Source organism: Gekko japonicus, unplaced genomic scaffold (assembly GCF_001447785.1).
Source record: "Gekko japonicus isolate JY-2015 unplaced genomic scaffold, Gekko_japonicus_V1.1 scaffold2, whole genome shotgun sequence".
Taxonomy (NCBI): domain Eukaryota; kingdom Metazoa; phylum Chordata; class Lepidosauria; order Squamata; family Gekkonidae; genus Gekko; species Gekko japonicus.
The window spans coordinates 3,959,291-3,981,272 of NW_015175358.1; the positions used below are offsets into that span (position 1 = coordinate 3,959,291).

Consider the following 21,982-nt stretch of genomic DNA (forward strand, 5'->3'; position numbering starts at 1 on the left):
ACCATCTGAATATCAGAATTACCTTGCCATCAAAATTTGGCCTCTGACTTTTGCTGATCCAATAGCATCTTTCCCCAATCAGTTAGCTGTCCAAACTATCGGATAATGTCTGCCAGTGCATGTTGAATAAAATATTGACTGTTCCCAGTCACATACTATCAAATGTAGACTAATGTCCCATGTCACCTGTCAGCTAATGCCAAATATTGATATGTGTCAAAGAATGTCCCTAGATTTTGTATACTATCAGATGTTGATTGCTGCTGCAAAAATCAGTGGGTATCAAATGCTGATGTTAAATATCAAATATTTGCTTATCAAGATACAGGAAGGGGAATGGGGTGGAGTTTGTTTCATTTCCCATCTAGGGATCTGTTAGAGATAATGTAGCCCTTGCCACATGCACATACTGCTCTGTTTGCAGGATCCCCACCCACTTCTGGTCTCTTACATCAGTAATGGCTTTTTTGGCCTTCTCTTCTGCATTCCGACATTCCTGCACAGCCTCCTCCACCTCAGTGCTTAGCTGGGAAATGTCTGCCTCCATTTTCTTCTTCTGGTTAATTAGGCCTGTGTTCTGGGAGAGAAAAGGACCATGATCGATTAGACAAATCAAGACAGGCTGCTGGGACACAGCAATAGGTGCATGGGGTGCTTGGCTGATATGAGAAAACTGAGTAGAGAAAGCTGAGCAGACACTACAGTAACAGATACCAACCAGCAGAGAGCACTCTGTTGTGGAATGTGTGGACTCACTCTTCTGGTACCAGGAGGGATGCTTGTAATTGCAATATTTACCAGTTTGACTCATGTTCCACTCAACCAGTGGCAAGTGGGGAGCTGATTTTTCAACAGGCTGTTTTGCTGCCTGCAAGCAAGGGGCCCAACCTTATTTGCCAGGCCACTCCACATATGTTGTGACAGCATGGTGCAGGACAATGCAATCAGCAGCACTTGATGCGCTTGACAGAGTTACTCTAGGGACCATTGGAAGTCACCCCAAAGAGACACCAACCTTCCTTTTACTTACATTTTTACGTTTTTTCGTTTTACTTACGTTTTACTTAAGCTTTATCTTATGAGAAACAGCATGATGCAACAAAAGAATTTCAGTTTGGCCAGGATCACTGGCCCTCTTTCAGCCTCTGATTCACCCCCTCGAGAGCTTGTGGTTCCTACCTTCCTTGTAAACTGGCCTTTGGTCTCACCTGGGAGTGCAGCAGGTTGACTCTCTCAGTGGACTCTAGTAACTCCTGCTCAGCCAGCTTCCTTCCACGTTCAGCCTGCTCCAGAGCTGCACGCAACTCCTCCACTTCAGCCATCATCAGGTTGTTGCGCCTCTCCAAGGCCGCTGCCTGCTCCTTCAGGTCATCATTATGACGCAAGGTATCATCCAGTTCGATCTGCAAGTCCTGTCATGAGCACCAAGAAGAAGAGTCACCACTGTAGAAGAAACAGACAATACCTGGAAGCAGCCCAGAGAAGGAGGAGAGGCTGCCTTTAACAGTTACTTGGATAACAGGCCTGCTCAAGACCCTTCCCCTGAATGGAGGAGCCCTTTCGCAGAGACAAAATTGCATAGACTGTGGAACATATGGAGAGAGAGAGAGACAGAAACAACAAGTTGTAGCAGGCCCAGTGAGAACAAGGCCCCATCTGAGTATGGGACAGGACTGACCTTCATTTGGGCTTGGAGTTGCCGCACCAGTTTCTGAGACTCTGCAGCCTGGCGGTTGGCATGGCTCAGCTGTATCTCCATCTCGTTTAAGTCTCCCTCCATTTTCTTCCGCAGTCTGATAGCCTCATTTCTGGCTTTGGCTTCTGCATCTAGTGAGGCCTGCATGGAGTCCATGGCCCTCTGGTGGTTTCGCCTGTAACAGTAAAGAAAGAGGTCTGAGGAGGGACCACTCGACTCGTAAATGTGGTGCTGGGGGCTTTGTTGGTTCTTCGGGGCTTTCTTTGCTGAGAAGGCAGCTGAAGACCCAAATCTACACACTCTTCATTGCTAGCCTGCCCTCTAGGTATCGCTGGCTTTATTCAGGAGCCCACCCAGTATGTCCAGTTCCTACCTCAGGTTTTCAAATTCTTCATCCTTCTCTGCCAGTTTCCTATCGACATCAGCCTTGATTTGGGACAGCTCTAACTGAATGCGAAGAGTCTTGCTCTCCTCATGCTCCAGGGCCCCCTATAAGCGGAAGGAGATGTAGCATTTAGTGACAGACACACCGGAGGTTCCGTTCACTTCTCAGTGAGCTGATGAAATGTGGCTGAAGATTAAGAACCAAACGTTCACCAGGATTTCTGGTACCTGTTGGGAGGGAGCTTCAGGGATATGGTGGCTTAGAATGGCCTTTTTTAACCACTAGATGCCACTGTAGAGCTAAGCATACTGCCTGCTTCCTCTCTGGAGTTCCACCTGCTGAGATTCAAGGCTGGAACACAGCCAGAACCAACAGCAACAGGAGATGGATGATGTGGATGGAAAAGGAGGAGACGGTTTGTGAAAGAGCTGCATAGTAAAGGGATGCTGTTTCTAAGTTCACTATCTCTGACCCCTTCATCAACACTCTAGATGAAGCTGGCAGTCCTTCTCCATCTCTTGTATTTTCTCAGCCATTTTTTTTTTTGCTACCCAAGATCTCTGCCACTTCCATCAGATTATGAAGCGGATTCTGTCCAAGACCTCATTGGGAGGCCACAACGACTTCTCCCCTCAACCGCAAATCTTACCTCAGCCTCCTCCAGAGCAGCCTGGATCTCATTCTTTTCATTCTCCAGGCCTTTCTTCAGCTTTTCTAGCTCATGGATGGTTTTGCCACACATGCTGATCTGATCAGTCAGGTCAGTGATCTCCTCTGATCGGGAAGACAGAGAGGCAGGAATTATAGGCTTGTCTGTAGTCGGGTTAGCCTCACTTAACCGCAAGGGATGATTTATATTTGCCACAGGCTTTGACGCTCAACCTGCAATAAGGCAGCCACACCAACAGGTGTCCCTACTGTTAAAAGGCTAAGCTCTGTGGTCACTCAGTGTGCCTTTCATTATTTTCCAGCATATTATGGATTGATCATGGCACATTTCAAACAACTGTATGGTAGGGTTGCCAACCTCCAGGTGGTAGCTGGAGATTTGCTATTGCAACTGATCTCCAGGTGACAGAGATCAGTTCACCTGGAGAAAATGGCTATTTTGGAAGGTCGACTCTATGGCATTATACTCCATTTAAGCCCTTCCCCTCCCCAAACCCCACTTTCCTCAGACTTCACCCCAAAAATCTCCATGTATTTCCAAACTGGAACCTGGGAATCCTATTGTATGCCATGTTGGTATTCATGTGTATTTTTTAATTCGTACAAAATGCATATACCAAAGTGACTAAAGTCCTTTTCAGCTGCTACATTTGACTTCATCTGTGGGGAGAACACACTACATGTGATCCTCCTGATATGCCCAATCATAATTTTGCCTGATGGACAAACATGTATATACCTCATGGTTCTGCTCAGAGTACACCCATGCAGAAAAAAACACATCGTCCCAGACAAAATGGCAATTGTGCATATCAGGAGGGTCATGTGTAGCACATTCTCCCTATAACATGGTCAAAATGTCATGACTGAAAATGGCTCTTTCCCCACAGGCAGTTGGATCCACTTAGCCCGAAAGAAGACAAACAAAACAGCTTTCTTCCAGTGTTCAAGTTTTCTTTGCCTTGTTGTACACAAACAATTTTTAATCACAAAATGGGACTAGGCAAATAACTATTTATAAGCCTAGTCTAAACTACCATGGTCCTTAAAGATCTGTATATTCTGTGCTAAGAAAATCAAAATCCTGGAAAACCTAATCTAGTCAGCCTCTACAGAGTATGCAAATGAATATGTATTTACTTATTTTTGATAATTTATTCTATGTCTGTTATTAATGAGGAGAGCGAAGGGTTATTCAGATTAATTAAGCCTCTCCCACTGGCCTCTTCCCATCGGGAAATCCTGCTCAGCCTCTTCCTTGAGCTCCACAGTCAAATCTATCTTGTAGCGTTAAGGGCTAGAGACTTGCCTTTTGAAACAAGAAAGGCCTCGTTTACATAGTAGTGACACTTGATACAGTCAAAGAAGACACACACAGAATACCTTGCAGGTTCTTGTTCTCGCGCTTGAGGGTCTCTAGATTTTCCAGGGACTCCTCATAGGCATTCTTGAGCTTGAAGAGCTCTGTGCTCAGGCTGCGGGACTCTTTCTGAGAGGATTCCAGTTCAGCCTGAGTCTCCTCATACTTCTGCTTCCATTCGGCGATGATACGGTCAAAATTGCGCTGCTTCTTGTCCAAAGCAGCCGCGGCGGAGTTGGCTCTCTCCAAGTCAATGGACAGGTCCTCAATCTCTGTCTGCAGACGGTGCTTGGTCTTCTCCAGAGAGGAGCACTTGGCATGTGCTGCTTCCACAGCCTCCTCAGCCTCCTGCAGCCGAATGGCCAGCTTCTTCCTGCAAAGGGCCCAAGAAACAGCTACAGCCACGCACTCGTGGGACATGATACAAAATCACCTCCTACGATTCTTTGCACTTTTATGTTGACAAACTGTCTTCACGAGCTATAATGCTATGTGCCACCTACATTTTGGAAGTTACTAACAAGAACTTGTGGGGTAGGGCGGGGTAAAAATCCCAAAATAAATAACATACTTTAACTTGTGGAAGCAGACAAAGTTGATGACACACTTCCTCTCTCTCATTCTCTTCCCACAATGCACCACTTAACTATCAAGGAATCTCTTTCTTTTTCCTTTCCTTTTTTTTTATATTGGCCTTTCTCCCCAAAACTACCTACAGTGTACTTCTCTCCTCCATTTAACACTTACAAAAACCCAGTGAGGTAGGTCAGGCTGAGAGGGTGTGGCCGGCCTAAGGCCACCCAGTGAGCTTCCATGGCAGAGTGGGGATCAGGTCTCCCAGATCCTAGTCTGACACTCTAACCACTTTACCACACTGGCTCTTTCTGTTATAAGAAAAAGCAGAGGTGCCTTTGGACACCATTGGAATGCCAAAGATGGACAAAACTGCTTAGGTCCTGGTGCTGCAGAATTTTATTTCACAGGAACGACTGTCACAGGGACTTACTTGGCTTCCTCTAACTCCTCTGTCCTCTGTATAGCATCAGTCTCGTATTTGGTCCTCCACTGGGCCACTTCAGCATTGGCCTTCGACAGGGACCGCTGGAGCTCTCCTTTGGCCTCCAATTCCTCCTCATACTGCTCCCTCAGAAGGTCACAGTCGTGACGAGAAGCTTGTAAAGCGTGAGCCAAAGCATTTTTGGACTAGAAAGTTGAAATCATAAAGGTTAACATTAAAGCAAGGCAGGAGCGCTTTGCATTTCTCTGGCAGTCTAAGACATTCACCCAAATGCTGACAGGAGTGTTTATCACAGGGGAAGAGATAGCCATGGCTTTCTAGGAATATAGTTGCCTTCTAAGAAGAAGAAGAATTTTTTCTGCTCTGCTTTTCTCTACCTTAAGAAGTCTCAAAGCGGCTTACAATTGCCTTCCCTTCCTCTCCCCACAAGAGGCACCTTGTGAGGGAGGTGGGGCTGAGAGAGTTCTGAGAGAACAGTGACTGGCCAAAGGTCACCCAGCAGGCTTCATGTGGAGGAGTGGGGAATCAAAACTGGTTCTTCAGATTAGAGTCCACCTCTTGTAACTGCTACACCATGCTGGCTCTTCTAAGCCGTGAATGTGTACAGTATTCAGGGTTTAACACTATTCAAGGGACAAATTGAAGGTAGGAGGAACTATTTAGCCTGATGATATCTTTATGGACACCATTCAAAAGGACCAAGCACAGATAGCCAAGCAGGTATTCTGGGAGATCAAGACAGCTTAATCTGCCCTGAAAACATTAACAGCATCCCACTCATTTCACAAATGGACCATCCACTAGTCTGCCAAAATGAAACAACTTCCCTGTCTTGGTAGACCATGAACTAGCAGAGCCCCCATCAAAGATTAACTTGAAACCATTGCTTTTATAACCTCACAGAGAATAATCAAGGCTACTTTCAGTTCCCTGTTCAAAAGCAAAGTCTTTCCAATGCTAGTCATTTTAGCATTTTGGTTTTTTTAATGTTATTTTAATAGCATTTATTCTTTTAATATGTTTTCCCTGGAGGTGCAATATTATCTGTCTGGGAGGCCAGGGCTAAAATCTGTCCACAATCTAAGCCATCTGCCCTGAAAGTTCCTTCATCCTAAGAGTGAGCGCTGTGGTTTCTTAGAGGTACAGAAAGAGCACTCTATGCATGCTCAGAGATACTTCTCTTTACACATACTTCAAATGTTCTAGGCTAACGGGTTGTGGAATTGAGCCCTGGTGAACATCAACCCAATTTTAAGGCCTACTTCCCTTTGCTGCAGGTGTAACAGCCTCAGTCAAATAAACAGTCACCTTGGTCTCTTCTTCTAGCTGTCTTTTGAGTTCCTCAATGGTCTGTGTGAAGGAGGTCTTGCCCCGACTCAGCTGGTTGATAAATGACTCCTTCTCTTCAAGAAGGCGGCTAAGTTCTCCTAATTTTGCAAAAAGCCCAAGAATCAGTGAAACTTGTTCATGGTAAAACTCATGTTTTCTCATCATGTAGACATCACCCAAACAACAGTTTTTTGATTGATCCTAATTCCCCATAGATTCAACAAAGAACATATCAAAGGTTGCAAATATTGCTTCAAGAAGGCGGCTAAGTTCTCCTAATTTTGCAAAAAGCCCAAGAATCAGTGAAATTTGTTCATGGTAAAACTCATGTTTTCTCATCATGTAGACATCACCCAAACAACAGTTTTTTGATTGATCCTAATTCCCCATAGATTCAACAAAGAACATATCAAAGATTGCAAATACTGGTGAGTATCATGTGCATAAATAAGCTACAGATTTGAGCTAGTAGGTCTCTGGTTTTATGTGCTACTAGGAATAAGTCCTGTTGTGGAAATAAATACAATTAGCTCTAGAAAGAGGCTCTGGGCTGGTGCCCTGGCCTTGGGCACTCAGTGTCAAATTGCTGTGGTGACCTCAGCAGGGTATAATGACACAGAGCTTACCATTTTCTCCAGGGGAACTGATCTCTGCCATCTGAAGAGCAGTTGTAATTCTGAGTGATCTCCAGCCTTCCCTTGGAGATTGGCAACAATGGTTCCCCAGGAGGAAATGGCTGGTTTGGAGGGTGGAGTCTATGGCTTTGTACCTGTCTGAGGTCCCACCTCTCCTCAAACCCCACTCTCTCCAGGCTCCACCCCTCAAATCTCCAGGAATTTCTCAACCCTGATGTGGCAACCCTATTTCCTTCCCAGCCAACCATCAATGTACCATTATCTGCCCCTCTGATTTCAGGTTTCCATCTCTTCCCCCCTCCCTCTACCTAGGAAAACTACAATCTTTCTTCACAGTGGGGACCCAAGCATGAGGGAAGCAACCTCAGCAGGGTATAATGACATAGAGTCCACTCTGCAAAGCAGCCATTTTTTCCAGGGGAGCTGATATCTGCCATCTGGAGAGCAGTTTTCATTCTGAGTGATCTCCAGCCCTCACCTGGAGATTGGCAGCAATGGTTCCCCAGGAGGAAAAGTACAGTCTTTCTCTGCAGTAGGGACCAAAGCAGCTTACATCATTCTCCTTTCCCCTTTTTGATCTGCACAACAACCCTGTGAGGTAGGTTAGGCTGAAAGTCTGTGACTGGTCTGAAATCACCCACTCAACTTCCACAGCAAGAACCTGGATCTTTACACATTCTGGCAGACCCTGCTCTGAAGCACTAACTGCTATACCTAGGGTAGGCAACCTCCAGACCGCCGGGTATCACAACCGAACTCTAGACAACAGATCTCTCCCCCCTGTAGAAAATAACTGCCTTTGAGGGTGGGCTCAATGGCATTCTATTCAGCTGAGGCCTCTCCCCTCCCCAAACTGGCTTCTGTAGACTCCACCACAGAATATCCAGGAGTTTCCCAACCTGGATCTGGCAACCCTAGTCCCAACTCTGGATCTGGCAACCTGGATCTGGCAACCCCAGTGAGTTCCCCACAAAGGCCTGGAAAGCAGCTCCTGCCTTTGCCTTTTTACTGACAGAATCAAGCATGGTTGCCTAGCAACAGCCACTGAGGGAAAAGTTAGTCCCATAGGAGCCAGGCAGGAGAAGTGTCTTCATCAGGAGAGACAGCCATTTGGCAGTTTATTCTGTGAGAAGAGTGTCCAGGCTGGGAGTAGGTGGGGGAGAGGAGCAGACCCAGCACCCAGCCAATGGCATGCAAGTACTCTTGAGTGGCGATTGATGGCCCAATGGCTGATGGAACGCACTGCACAGCCAATGGGAGAGCTGGAAATGGCCAATATGTAAGGGAATTTTATATATATAAATTTTATATATAGAATTTTATATATAGGATATTCAAATTCAGTGGTATTTTACATAGTACTTCTGTTCTCCACAGGTCAGACTGCATCCTCCACACACACAAAGATCGCCACATTAGTGAAAAAGAAGCCAGAATGTTCTAGAAGTTCCCCAGCCACTACCACCAATGCATGTTGTATGTTTTGGATGGCAAGGAATACTAGCTGTAGACAATTTTGTATAGACAAGGCTTTTCTTCTCAAAATGCCATTGTTGCTGCAGCAGGCATCGATGCCCAGGGATATGCTGTCAAATGCATCATTATGTATTCCTATAGCCTTTTTAGCTAAAAGTGCTCTATAATCCTTTTCTCTATTATGTATCATTACATCACCTCTGTGAAGTAGTTAGGACATAGTGACTTTCCCAAGACCTCATGGCTAAGTAGGTACCAGAATTCATATATTTTATGTTCATATTCTAGATGTCCTGATTCCATAGTTTTTGCAAAGAGTGATCAAGCAATCTGAATATTATGCTCTTTTGTATTGTGTGTACAATTCTTGCATAAGAAAGGGCATGTATCTTTGTTAGATATCAAGGCTCCTTAACTAAACTGATCTCTTACTGGAGCGATACAACATGCATGCAATAGAAGGCAAGCACTCGAATGCACTGGAGAACCTATTCAGCGACTCTCTCAGCCAGTAAAGAATCTGCACCATGTACCATTTTCAGTCTGTAGCCTCCCACGTTGGGTGCTCACTTCAGCCAAATGCCGCTGAAGTTCATCCAGCTTTGATTTGGTTTCGCTCAGCTGATCCTCATATGTTCGGCACAGTTTTTCAGCATTTGCCTGCAAAGTCCAAGAAAACAGTTCTGAAATTTCATCAGGCTTCGGTGAGATTCTGAGTTTAGGTAGCTACGAAAGCTAGAAACTTATTTTGTAGAAAATGAATGCCAAGAATCAAAAGAAGCCAGATTCTCCACATGGCACCAAATTGTGTATCTTATCTTCATTTGAGCAGAATCCATGCAGCTTATGTTGCACTTGCACTCAGGCTGTTTCTAAAAGAGAGGACCACAGAGACTGTGACATGCCATGCTAACCTTGTTAGCAGCAGACTGGGGCCTACTTGGCTCAGCATGGGTGAGTATAGGTCAAAACAGCAGCTGTGGTGCATGTCAACTAGTCACACTTGCATGTGGTACATCCCCCCCCCCTCACTTCTGTTTTAGAATTGTGGCACTGAACCAGCTGTGGGGAAAACACTCATCTAATCTCATGCATGCCATACTCCACCCCACACATGAAAACTCACTCCCGCACTTCACCTCTGACACATTTGTGCATAAAAGTAGCATCTACACTCTGCCATAACTCAACCATTCACCTTGTTCTTGGTGAGGTAGTCAATGTTGGACGACAGATCATCCACCTCCATCTTTAACTCGCTCTTCTCCTTCTCCAGCTTCTGCTTGACCCGCTGCAAGTTGTCAATCTGCTCCCCCAGTTCAGCCACGGAGTCGGCATGCTTCTTGCGCAGAGCAGCAGCTGTCGACTCATGCTGCAGTGTGGCCTCCTCCAGGTCCCTGCGCAGCTTCAAGAATTCTGCTTCTCTTTTCTTGTTGAGTTCTATCTGACAGGCCGTGGCACCACCTGCCTCTTCTAGCCTCTCACTCAGCTCCTCAAGCTCGTGCGCCACCTCTGCCCGTTGCTTCTCAACCTTGGCCCTGGCAGCCCGTTCCGCCTCCAGTTCCTCCTCTAGCTCCTCAATACGGGCCTGTGAGTGAACAAAGGAAAGCAGGAACTGTCAGATTCAGTCTGCTGCTTCCTGAGCTTCCAGATCACCAAGTGGTCAGGAACATCTTCTTTCCAGTAGGGCCTCTAGATATTCCTCTTAAGGCTACTCATTTTGATTTTTAGACCACAACAGTTTGAATGATAATGTGAAGTCCTCCTCCAGCTTAAGGAACCTTGCTCCAAACTTAAGTGGCTCTTAAGTGTGGCCAGCATGGTAATTGTCACTTCTGGGAGAATAAGGGAAGGTCGACATGTTCCCCTGCAAATGTTCATCTTTTCCAAGCATGATTAAATAGATTTTCAGCTGCCTTGTTGCCATTAGGCCACTACCCCTCCAAGATGTTTGTTTCCCGACCTTTTGCCATAGCTTACACACAACTTAAAATATATAATGATACAATAATAAATTAAAATATACAATATCAGTAGGGTAACCCACCAGCATAATCATTAATTCATGAAAGGCTAGACTCTTGAGAGCCTAGAAATTAAAACTTTGCCTAAAAACCACCAGTAGTAGACACTGGGCAAACAGATATGAAGAGGTTCCAAAAACAAGGCACCACAGAAGAAAAGGCTCTTGCTTGCCAACCACCACACCTCTGACAATAGGAGCATCCAGATATGGCCCTCTACCACAATAAAGATATCAATAACCGGACAAATTCATCTTTTCTGACCGGTTCCAAACAACTGGGGATTTATGTGTGAGCATGATACTCTCACAGCTATACCTAGGCAACATTACTGAGGGTAAAATGAAAGCAAGTAAGAGTAAGGGCAATGTTTCCTGGACTGATCCTGTGGGTCATCAGACCACTGGTTACTTTTGTAACGCTTTATGTTTCCCCCCAAAATTCCCAAATGGAGATATTTTTCAAAGCTACCAAAGAAGTCTGCAAGATGTACGTACCCTATTTCTAATTCACCCAAAATTCTTCTCTCAAAGAGGGCTCATAGTAAAAAGCACAGGATGACCTGAATGGTCCAGGCTAGCTTGATCTCATCAGATCTTGAAAGCTAAGCAGGGTCAGCTGCTAGTTAGTACAGGGATGGGGGAGACCACCAGGGAAGCCCGAGGTCACTATGCAGAGGCAGACAAGGGCAAAACCACCTCTGAACGTCTCTTGCCTTGAAAGCTCTGTGGGGTTGCTATGAACAGCTGTGACCTGACAGCCCTTTCCACCCCCATTCCAAACAGTACCTCGATTACTGTTTTGGAAAGTTTTGCAGAGACACATTAATTGTGCCCTCATTAGCCTGCAATGTGTGTGGAGCAAACATGTGTTTTGTGTACCTGGACATCGCTGTAAAAGTAAGTTCTGTTCAGTTCATCATTTGCGAAGTGATCCAGACAGGATGATTAGTCTACTAGAAGACTTTGAACAGCCCCATTAACCTTACCTGGAGTTCTTTAATTTTTTTCTGCAGCTGTGTTGCAAGGATCTGCTCATCTTCAATTCTTGAGTTTAACTGGTTCATTTCAAAGTCTTTCCTATGAAGGAAAATAACCTATGGTTAGACTGGGACTGTGGGATCCTTGGTAATTTTCACTCCTGGGAGAATAAGAAAGGATTGCTTTTACAATGGCTGCCTAAGAATGTAAAGGAGTGTTTAAAATGTGCTTTTGGCTTACAGGATAACCCAGTTCTGTGTCCAGTTGAACATATCCTGTGGACATTTGAAGATGGGCTCAGTGGTAGAGCATCTGCTTGGCATGCAGAAGGTCCCAGGTTCAATCCCTAGCATGTCCATTTAAATAGATGAGGTGGTAGGTAAATTCAAAAAATCTCATCCTGAAACCTTGGGGAGCCTCCACCGGTCAAAGTCAACAATACTAACCTTGATGGACCAATAGCCTGATTCAGTATAAGACATCATCATGTGTTCATGTGCCATAGGGTTGGCACAATGGACTTAACATAGTGCAACAGCACTTCTGTTGCCAAAGGAGGTGGCCCATTTATGCCAGCTCCCCCTGCCACTGCAGACCCCCTACTTTGTGTCTCATGCTGTTTGTGAGGGTCACCTGACCACCAGAAGCAGAACTTCAGGTGGCACAGTGGGCTGAAGTGGGAAGGAGGAGGCAGAAAAGTCTATTCTGCAAAGTTCACTCCTACTAATTTGGATACAAAACATGGTGTTTAACCCCTTGAGCAATGGAGTAACTACTTGACTTCAGGGAAGGGACACAGACAAAAGCACATTCACTTCCTGCTATAATGGGCTCCTGCTAGTTGCAATGTCCTCTCATACTCTTCCTCCGTTCTCATACCCCGCTCAAGTAACTGAGAATTCCAGATGAGCCTGTGGAAGAGCAAGTAGGTGAAGAAACTGAAGATCTAAAGGGTGATATTATTACATCTCAGAGGAAGCAGTGGGGCATAAACACCATTGTGTCTCCATCTTTGTATGTTCATATGCTTGTTTGTCAAGAGACTGCAGTGACCAAACATCTTTCTTGATACGTAAGCACTGCTGAGAAATTCCAGAATTGAACCGTACAACATCTGGTTGTTGTACTGTCTAAGCTATCAAGAAGGTGGCAGAGCCTGCAAAACACAATTTGGTTTGATGGTACAGCATTTCCACGAACTGCACACTCACTTTTTGAGTTTCTCCTCCAGCTGCTGCTTATCATTCTCTAAATCCATCACAGATTCCTGAGTGAGCTTCAGATCACCTTCTAGCTTGCGCTTTGCCCTTTCCAGATCCATTCGTATCTTCTTTTCTTGTTCTAATGCGCTTTCCAGCTGTAGTTTAAAAAAATGGAGGATGAGAAATGAAATAAGGTCCTACATGTTCTGCCACCTCTTTTTCCCTATCATCTCTCCTCTCTCAACCAATTTCATAAAGTGATACCCTCCAACAATGTTCTTTAAAAAAAAAAAAAATGATCGGAAGTACAATCTTGTTGGTCTGCAAGTTGAAGCTTTAAAGGAGTATCTGTGGCGCTGGAACACATGTACTAGCCCAGCACTTCTAGCTATTTGTAATTCAACAACTCTTTGTTGAGTTTCCAGCTAGGCCTCTATCATACAAATCACCATGAAGATGCTGTGAATGGGCAAGGTGGTTTTATCAGGCTCCTCTGCTGTTTGACATCTTGAATGCCTTAATAGTTTCCTCAGCCATCACTAACTTTTTCATCCTTTGACTCACATCATCAACTTGCTGCTCCAGCTTGACTTTGGCCTTGGTTAAGGTATTGACTTTGTCCTCCTCAGCCTGAAGGTCATCCAGAGCTTGTTGGTGGGCCTCCTGCAATGCCTTCTTTTCTTTGGTCAGCTTAGCAATGACCTCATCCAAAGCAGCCATTTCTTCAATCAGGTTTTTCACCTAGGATGATATGACAAAATATTAGCTTAACTTGGAGGGGATACCTGTGTTATGTTAGAGTGAAAGTGAACAAAATTATAGATGCCCTAAGGTTCTCAGCACACAATCCTGGATGCTGCTGACCCCCTGTGCTCATAAACAAGTATTGTCCATATACCTTGTTTTCTGTGGCATGCTTCTCTTTCTCCACCTTGGCCAGAGTGATCTCCAAATCATCAATGTCTTTCTTCAGCTCAGCACATTCGTCCTCCAGTTTTCGCTTCTTAGAGGTCAAGTCTGAGTTCATCTCCTCCTCATCTTCCAGACGTTCCATCAGTTCCTTCACCTTGGCTTCCAGCTGGATCTTGGTCTTGATCAACAGGTCACAGCGCTCCTCTGCATCAGCCAAGTTGTCTTGCTCCTGAGAAGAGAAGCCCAGAAAACGGTGCTTTACCTTCTGGGAGGTCTTGCTGCTACAGTCTCAAGGGACTGTTATATAAAATGTATGTAGCCTTATTAAGTCCTTTTTCATGTTCTAGATATAGGCAGGAAATCTCCCTTCATTTGACTGCCTCCAACCTCCCTGCTCAGGAAATATCAGACACATTAATTATGGAAGTTAAAAGCGGGGGTGATCATACCTACACTTTACTGCATGTACAGAACCAATTAACTGGTACATAATTTAGCATCTCTACAGTCTCAGCTTTCATGGGTGAGGGCAAGTCTCCATCTCTTGTGGATGCTGACTAAAGAGGGACAATGCACAGTATCTGGTGAAAGGCTTAAGCAGAGAATAGAGCTGAGAAAGGGAGCTCCAGGGCTTTAACGGATAGGATAGGTGGCTCCTTGCACTTGCTCCTAATTACCTTTGGTGACTCCCCCCATTCCTACAGGTCACCAATCTCTTCTCTCTGCCTGTATTTTCTCTGTTATTCTAAAACTTACCAAAAATTCTTGGAAAATTTTGATCTGAAAAACTTGGGACATTTCAAAAATAAATGCAATTTCACCTGCTATAGCAAGCACTACATGTATATTTTACTTATTCATATTTTATAACCAAACAGTTTAAAACAAGAGGATATCTTTATTATCCATCTTTTTCAATCCAGGATGCCCAAGTGAACTTGTATCCTACCACTCTGCTTGGCTAAGTATGGAGCATTTCCTGGGCAGAAAAGACCTTCCTCTGGGGCAAGAGGCTCTCCCCCTCCCCAAAAAAGAAGAGACCCTTCCTCCATCAGAAGATGTTCTTCTGAAGGAAGAAAGCCTCTTTCACCAGAAGAAGGCTCCATACTTATCTTAAACTACTGTTTAATCCTGGTATTTGAAGGTATACCAACATTAATTCTCAGCTTCATCAGACTACTCACACCAATGCCTAGACCTCCCTTGGAAAGTGGAAATTGTAGCTATCACACTCACTGCTTGAAGCTGCAATGACAGATCATTCTTCTCCTGGATGATGCTGACTTGCTTCTCCTCCAGCTCTTTTCTTTTAGCTTCTGACTTCTCCAGGGCCTCCTTCAGCTTCTGGAGCTCTTCTTTGAGGAGGACCATTTCTTTCTCTGTCTGAGCTGACTTGAGAAGAGGCTTGATCTTGAAGAAAAGCTTCATCCAAGACCAATTCTTGACAACGTTAAAAGCACGCAGATTCCACTGAATGGTGTAGAGAGCTTCCCTGTAGGGAAGAAGCAAAACATGTATGGATTCGATTTTGGGGTCCTTCTCACAGTCTAAATATTGGCCATAACCGAGGAGGTAGATTCGTGTTTCTTGCTCCCGTTATACATTATAGACTATTGAAGAAAGACATACACAGGAAAGACAAGTACAGGCTTAAAAGTTGAGAGAGAATTGCTTAAACCCATGCAGAGTTCAGTCACTGTGGGATAGATCCTATGACTACTTTCTACAAAGTCTTCTTCCAACAGAGAAAACCTCCTACAACATTTCCACCAGAGGAGGCCTTGCCCCATCAAAAAAATTCATTCCCCATTGAAGGGAACCTTCTTCCCTTGAAGGAAGACATAGCCGAAGAGAGTCATAGGATCCAGCTTAGTGGAAGGCAGACACAGGATCCACCTCTGCTTCTCTACTCTCAGCTAGAAATAAATTCTTAAAAAATAGTTCCATGTGGCACTTAATGGGTGTTTCTGTGTTCTGATGCTGTTGGGAAACTTCCCCTCCCCTGCTTCTCCATAGCATCATGGTACATTCATGCACCTCCCAGTGTTTCCCCAGCTTCTCTCCAACCCTTCTCAAATCTGCTTTGTTCCAAAGTTTTGGGAAAGACTGCAGTTTTATTTTATTATCTCTATCTCCCTTCCTTGCAGAGATATATGGGGGGGAAAGCTTTATTTTCAATGGAAGCCAGCAGCAACTCAGAGAACCTGATGCATATTTTACTACAAAAAGATAATGATATTAAATTAGTAATTAAAAAAAAAGATCAGGGAAGCCTGCTGTGTGGAAGCCCAGTCACCACTGCACGGGGAGGGCTTCTAGTGTCCTGGCCCCACTGATGGACCTCCTGATGGCACCTGGTATTTTTGGCCACTGTGTGACAACAGAGTGTTGGACTGGATGGGCCATTGGCCTGATCCAACATCGGCTTCTCTTATGTTCTTATGTATTAGCAGCTGCAGCAGCAAGAGGCAAACTATACAAGCCTGTCCCTATGTGGAAAACACCAATATGTTCCTCTATTCCCCATAAAGGCAAGATGGCTGATTCTGGTGAAAAACAAAAGGCAAGAAAGAAAGGTTTGCTCATCTCTGTACCTTCTACCAATGATCCAGCCATACTCAATTCGCATCAGGCGCCCACGCATCCTAGCCTGCAGCAGTGTAATAATCTTAGCCAGACGTTCATCTCTCATCTCCTCAAGGAGACCCAGCAAGCCAGCTTTGAAAAACACCTGCAAACAAGTGAATTGGGGAACATCCGTCATGTTAATGCTCTAGTGGAAGAAACATGGGTGGCAGAACAATCCTGAAGGATACGCCCTTCCTCAAACAAAAAATCAGGACTACGGCAGTGAATAATGGGACAACCCCCTTTCCTATGGCAGGAAGGAATAGAAAGAGTCTGTTCAGAACAAGGGAGCTGGAATTATGGAGACATTGGCAGAGCCTGGAGAATAGTAAGCAGAAGGATGGAGGTAGGAGAGATGGGCAAAGAAGAGGAGCAGGTGATCCAAGGGTGCAGGGTGGTTGCTCGAATCTGCCAGAGTGTTTTTGTGGACTAAAGGATTCCCACCTGCAGAATGTATTTTTCTCACCTCCACCTTCATGCTGCAGCCCAAAATGCCCACCCAACCACAGACAATGCAACTCCTGGGGGACAGGGAAGACTTTATCTGTAAGCTGTAACAGTGCCATTGTCTGTGAAGGCAGCTATGGGTTGACACAGAACAGGAGAAAGTACACAGGAAGGAACAAAGAAGGGAGAATATTTGTCCTTAACAATAAGTGAGAGACGTGAAAACAAATAATGCCAAGCTCAGGAAGCTCAAATGACATTACTATAAAGAGAGGCTACATGCAGACTTAAGTTTGTACACATTCTGTCCATCCTCAAAGTTTTTATTTCATGGCACAGCAAATCAGTTCATTCACACTGCACATCTCGTACCTTAGTGTGTCCAAATTTATACTGGGTGCGGTCAAGATCCAAAGAATTCAGCAGCTTTTCCGTGGCCTTCCTGCTATCCACAAACTTGTCATCAGGAATGGCAGCAGGGTTCAAGATACGGTAGCTAAAAGGATAAAGGACATAGCATCATCAAGAAGCAGATGCTCTGTCATCTTGGTGCTTGGGGGGGGGGTCAACAGTGGGAAGGCTTCTAATGTCCTGGCCCCACTGGTGGACCTCCTGATGGTACCTGGTATTTCTGGCCACTGTGTGATACAGAGTGTTGGACTGGATGGGCCTTTGGCCTGATCCAACATTGGTGTCTCTTATGTTCTTATGTTCTTAGATGCTAGGAAGCAAGAATGCCTACTTGCTGTGGCTACTGAGGAGTTTCTGCCTCCTTTTCCCAGAAAGCGATGTAAGACTGCCCTGATGAAGTCACAGCCTTAAGAGGAAACTGTGGTGGATCGGACCAATGGTCTACTATTCCAGCATCCTGTTCCATACAACAGCCAAGCAGACACCCCCAGAAGACTGGAAAGCCCTGTTGTTTTTTTACTAGCACTGGTTCAAAGCCCTCACCAGTCACTGCTTACATGCATCCTGTGGTTTTTTTCCCCCTCAGCCATGAAAGCTAGAAACTTGTATGCTGAAAAGTGAAAACTGACACTGTTTATATGAGATACTTAAAATGGCTCAACAGTCATTTGAAGTCATTTTCAAAGGAGTCTGGGTTATCGTCAGTTACAGCCATTGTGAATTATCCCTGTTGGGGTTGGGGGGGGGGGTTGTTGGGTTTTTTTTTTTTTTTTTTTTTTTTTTTTTTTTTTTTTCCATGCCCTGGAAGTCATGGCAATCTCTGGCAACTCCTACTGGGGCATGGAGAAGATTCAGAGAAGTGGCTTGATAGCCTGCCTCTGCCTCCTGGCCCTGGTGTTCTTTGGAGGTCTCCCATCCAAATACTTGCCAGGGTCAGCCCTGCTTAGCTTCCAGGATCTGACAAGATAGGGCTGGCCTGGGCTATTCTTATGTAGGGCTCTTTGAGCTGCAGGGACCTTTAACATTCTGACACCAGGTGGTGGGCTCAACCAGAAAATTGCTGCCACAGGGAGGAACTCTAATCATAACTCTTCAGCATGGCAGGCAGAATCTGTGTTTAAGCAGGGTGCCTTTTAAAATGAGCATATTTTTAAAAAACATGTCTTCCTGCATAAACACAACTTACCTTCAGTCATGCAGTGAATGTCCTTTAGGGTTGTCAGGCTCCAGGTGGGGCCTGGAGACCTCCTGGAATTACAACTGATCTCCAGACTACAGAGATCTGTTCCTCTGTAAAAGGTGGGCTCCATGGCATTGTAACGGCTGAGGTCCCTCCCCAAATTTACCCTCCCCAAAGTCTACCCCACCCCCCACCCCCCGATCTCCACAGATTTCTCAAACTGGATTTGGCAGCCCTAACTGTGGTGGCAGCTGCTGTGGAAGCAACTTTTTTAAAAAAATCTTCACAGCCAATCCTGCCTCCAGTGGCCAATCAGATGCCCTGCTGGGCGGAAGCCCCACCTGGCCCTGCCGACTGCCTGAAAACGCTTGGTGGCCACCAGGAAAGGGGTTAGCAGGGGCACCATGGTGTCCAGGGGTCCATGCTGGGGTCTCCTGTTCTTGGCCTTTGCTGGAAATGTCACAGTCTAGACATCATATTTACATGTTTTCCTTTCCCCTCTGTATGTACAAGTCTTCCTGACAGTTCACTTCATGCATCTGATGAACAGGCTCAGTTCATCGAAGCTCATGTTATTTTTTAAAACTGTTTGACTTCTGTTGTATTTCCCCTCTCGTAAGGAACCATGGGAATTGTCCTGGGAGGATATTAGGGCTCTCCAAAAGCCAATTTTTAGCATCCTCACTTGCAGTTCCCAGTACCGTATTTTTCGGACCATAAGACGCACCTGACCTTAAGACGCACCTAGTTTTTAAAGGAGGAAAACAGGGGGAAAAATATTCTGAACCTTCGGTCCATAAGACGGACTCACTTTTCCTCCCACTTTTTGGGGAAGAAAAAGTGAGTCTTATGGTCCAAAAAATACGGTATTTGTGGGAGGGGGAGCTATGAATATTAAACTGACATAAAACTGATATAAAGTTTGTAGTACACCAAATTCTTTGCCAGTAACAGGCATGCAGAAAAACACATGTTTCTTAGAGCTATCTGGCAGCTGAGAATGACCAGTGGTCAATATAGGTGAAAAGAAAAGGGGTATTACCGCTGCTTGAAGTCAGCATAGAGGATCCTGTTTGGAAACCCTTTCCTGCAAATCCGGATACCTTCTAGCACACCATTGCACCGCAACTGATGCAGCACCATGAAGGGGTCCATGACACCTGTACGGGAGAGAAAGGAACCTCACGTTTCCAGGGACCTCACTTCAATAAACTACTCTAAATGCTTTTTTAAAAAAATGAGGGGTCATTTAAAAAATGATTCATTCACCTAGGTAGAACTAAAGAAACGGGAAAATAGACCCATATGGAGTTCAACTAAATTGCTGCAATAAAATCAAGACAAGGAAGGAAGGAAGAGAGGCAGAAAAGGAAAAATAGGAGATCAATGTCTTTACAGCCAGGTTCTTAGCATACTTATTCAGCCACAAGTCCCACTGTGTTTAGAGTTAAACTAATCAGACATTTTCAGTGCAATCCTCAGCACCCTGCTCAGCCCATTCTTCAAGGGTGCAATTCTTACAATTGCACTGTTTATGTATTATTTACAGCTAAGAAATTGCTTTCTAAAAGATCTCAAATTTAAAAACAAAACAAAATTCAGACTTCCCCCTGGCCATTCTAATCTGTCAAAGTCATATCCTGTTGTTTGTGATGAGTACCTGGGGTCTTTGTTTCATTGGGAATGATGCAGCGGACAAAGTGGGGCTGGGTGGCACGCAAATTGGTCATCAGTTTGTTCAGGTTCTCCTGTAAGGTAGATATTCACAGTTAAATAGAGGACACCCCAGCTTCCTGCTACACTTCATTGCCTCCTCCCAGTTCTGTGTTATGTGTCAAGGGGATTGTTGATTCAAACTCAGGAGGTGACATTATGAGTATATATGCACCTGGGGCATTTTGTTCAGTTTCTTCTAGTTCAGGAGGAAGGACCAGACTCTACTCCCTGACATTGTTCTTGGAATGGAGAGAAATGGCCAATGCTAGGACAGACAAAGGAAAAGGGGAAAACAAACTCAACCCAAAATATACTGATAAGTGAGTGCAGTTACCACGAGAAGGGATCCATGGCCTGCTTTATAAACTTTCAGCAACCACACAATATATGAGACAGAAATGATATTTATTTCTTGTAGAAATTAAAAAGAAAATCAATAGTATTTATAATACTTATATTTATAATAACAATTTGGCCTTATTTTCTTTCTCTTTTTTTGTACTTTCAGAAAGCAACTCCTGGTCTGGATTTACATTATATATTAATGTGTGTCTTTTTTGAAATAGTATATATTATTGACCACTGAGGAAAGCCCTAGAGGCCGAAACGTGTATGGTCTTGTTGGTCATTTGATATATTCATCAACTGTGTTTATGAAATCATCAACTTTGTATGTGAAATTACCACAGTTTATGTAAAGCTGGTGTTCATGTCCTATGCAGTCCGATATTCAGACCTTATGTTTTAATCTTCACCACTGTGTACACTATATAATAAATATATATACTGATAATATTTTATTTGGGGTAGCTTGACCCTTGCAGCATTATCCATGCTAGGACAGAGCCAGCCAAGGCTCCACAGAAGAGCACAGTCTCCAAATCTGTCAGCAAAAAAACAGGCATGTTTCATTGGACATTAAGTAGGACAGAAGCGGATCGCAGACTGTAACTAACCGTGCAGAAAGACCCTGGGTAACATTTGTCCAATCAGCACCTCTCCAAGTCCTTGGCTTCAGGAGCATGCATGAGATTCCTCCTTTAAAAGCTACTCAACATTCTTTTGTCCGTGCCATACTATTATACTCCTATTCTCCATTGGCTTGATTTCAGATACCAGTCATGTGGTCCAATTTCCAGCTGAGTTCCCACACTGGAAGTTAGCTTAGCTAGAAAGAGAGCAACGTGGGGAGGAGGTGGGGAAGAGGCTACAGGCAGCCAATATATGAAGTTATTGTGAATCAGACCATAGTTCTAGTTGGTCACTTTACCCTGATGGGCGGGGTTTAAAGCAGAGCTAGGTCTTTCTCACTCCTTTCATTGGAAATGGCAAGGACTGGTCCTGGACCTTTCGGCATTTAAAAATTGTTCTTTAACACTAGGTTACTTTCTCTCCCCATGCTCCCATAAGCAGCAGGTAGAGGGAGGGTATAGCCCTCTCTCCCATGTGGGTCTTTCGCTCTAAAAAACAGGATGCACCTCTTGCTTTGCCACGACCTAGCCCAGTCTCATCAGATCTTGGAAGCTAAGCGGGTCAGCCCAGGTTAGTATTTGGGTGGGAAACCACCAAGGAAATCCATGGTTGCTACACAGAGGCAAGGAATGACAACCATCTCTCTTCATCTCTTGCCTTGAAAACCCTATGGGATTTCTGTAAGTCAGCTGCGACTTGACAGGACGTTTCCACCACCACCTTTTGCTCTCAACGGGTCTTTCATCACTACAGACAGCTCAACCATTCACACATAGTTAAGTCAGGGATCCTTCAATCTAAAAATCTCAATGGAACTAAAAATATGCTTCAGCCTCTGTTCTTTCAGCCTGCCCCGTTTACCACAGGATAAGAAGGCCTTGGTGTCTTTTTAACCTTGTGGTCTTTGGATCATGCTCTCAGCTGTGAGGCCTTGACTTTCAA

At 44.7% G+C, this 21,982-nt stretch overlaps 1 protein-coding gene across 2 annotated transcripts in view; it reads right to left on the reverse strand.

Moving 5' to 3' along the window:
* The window catches only part of MYH7B (myosin, heavy chain 7B, cardiac muscle, beta), a 59,568-nt gene that overhangs the window by 3,987 nt on the left and 33,599 nt on the right, over positions 1-21,982 (reverse strand). For both annotated transcript variants that reach the window (XM_015425262.1, XM_015425263.1), the window contains exons 20-38: positions 20,013-20,100; positions 19,395-19,512; positions 17,134-17,257; positions 16,281-16,417; positions 14,923-15,178; positions 13,673-13,915; positions 13,339-13,515; positions 12,784-12,929; positions 11,581-11,671; positions 9,767-10,156; positions 9,102-9,228; positions 6,437-6,555; positions 5,117-5,313; positions 4,134-4,483; positions 2,731-2,855; positions 2,070-2,185; positions 1,679-1,871; positions 1,209-1,412; positions 452-577 (exon numbers count right to left, since the gene is read on the reverse strand). In XM_015425262.1, the coding sequence (XP_015280748.1) occupies positions 452-577; positions 1,209-1,412; positions 1,679-1,871; positions 2,070-2,185; positions 2,731-2,855; positions 4,134-4,483; positions 5,117-5,313; positions 6,437-6,555; positions 9,102-9,228; positions 9,767-10,156; positions 11,581-11,671; positions 12,784-12,929; positions 13,339-13,515; positions 13,673-13,915; positions 14,923-15,178; positions 16,281-16,417; positions 17,134-17,257; positions 19,395-19,512; positions 20,013-20,100 (3,327 nt within the window). The remainder of the gene's footprint in view (positions 1-451; positions 578-1,208; positions 1,413-1,678; positions 1,872-2,069; positions 2,186-2,730; positions 2,856-4,133; positions 4,484-5,116; positions 5,314-6,436; positions 6,556-9,101; positions 9,229-9,766; positions 10,157-11,580; positions 11,672-12,783; positions 12,930-13,338; positions 13,516-13,672; positions 13,916-14,922; positions 15,179-16,280; positions 16,418-17,133; positions 17,258-19,394; positions 19,513-20,012; positions 20,101-21,982) is intronic.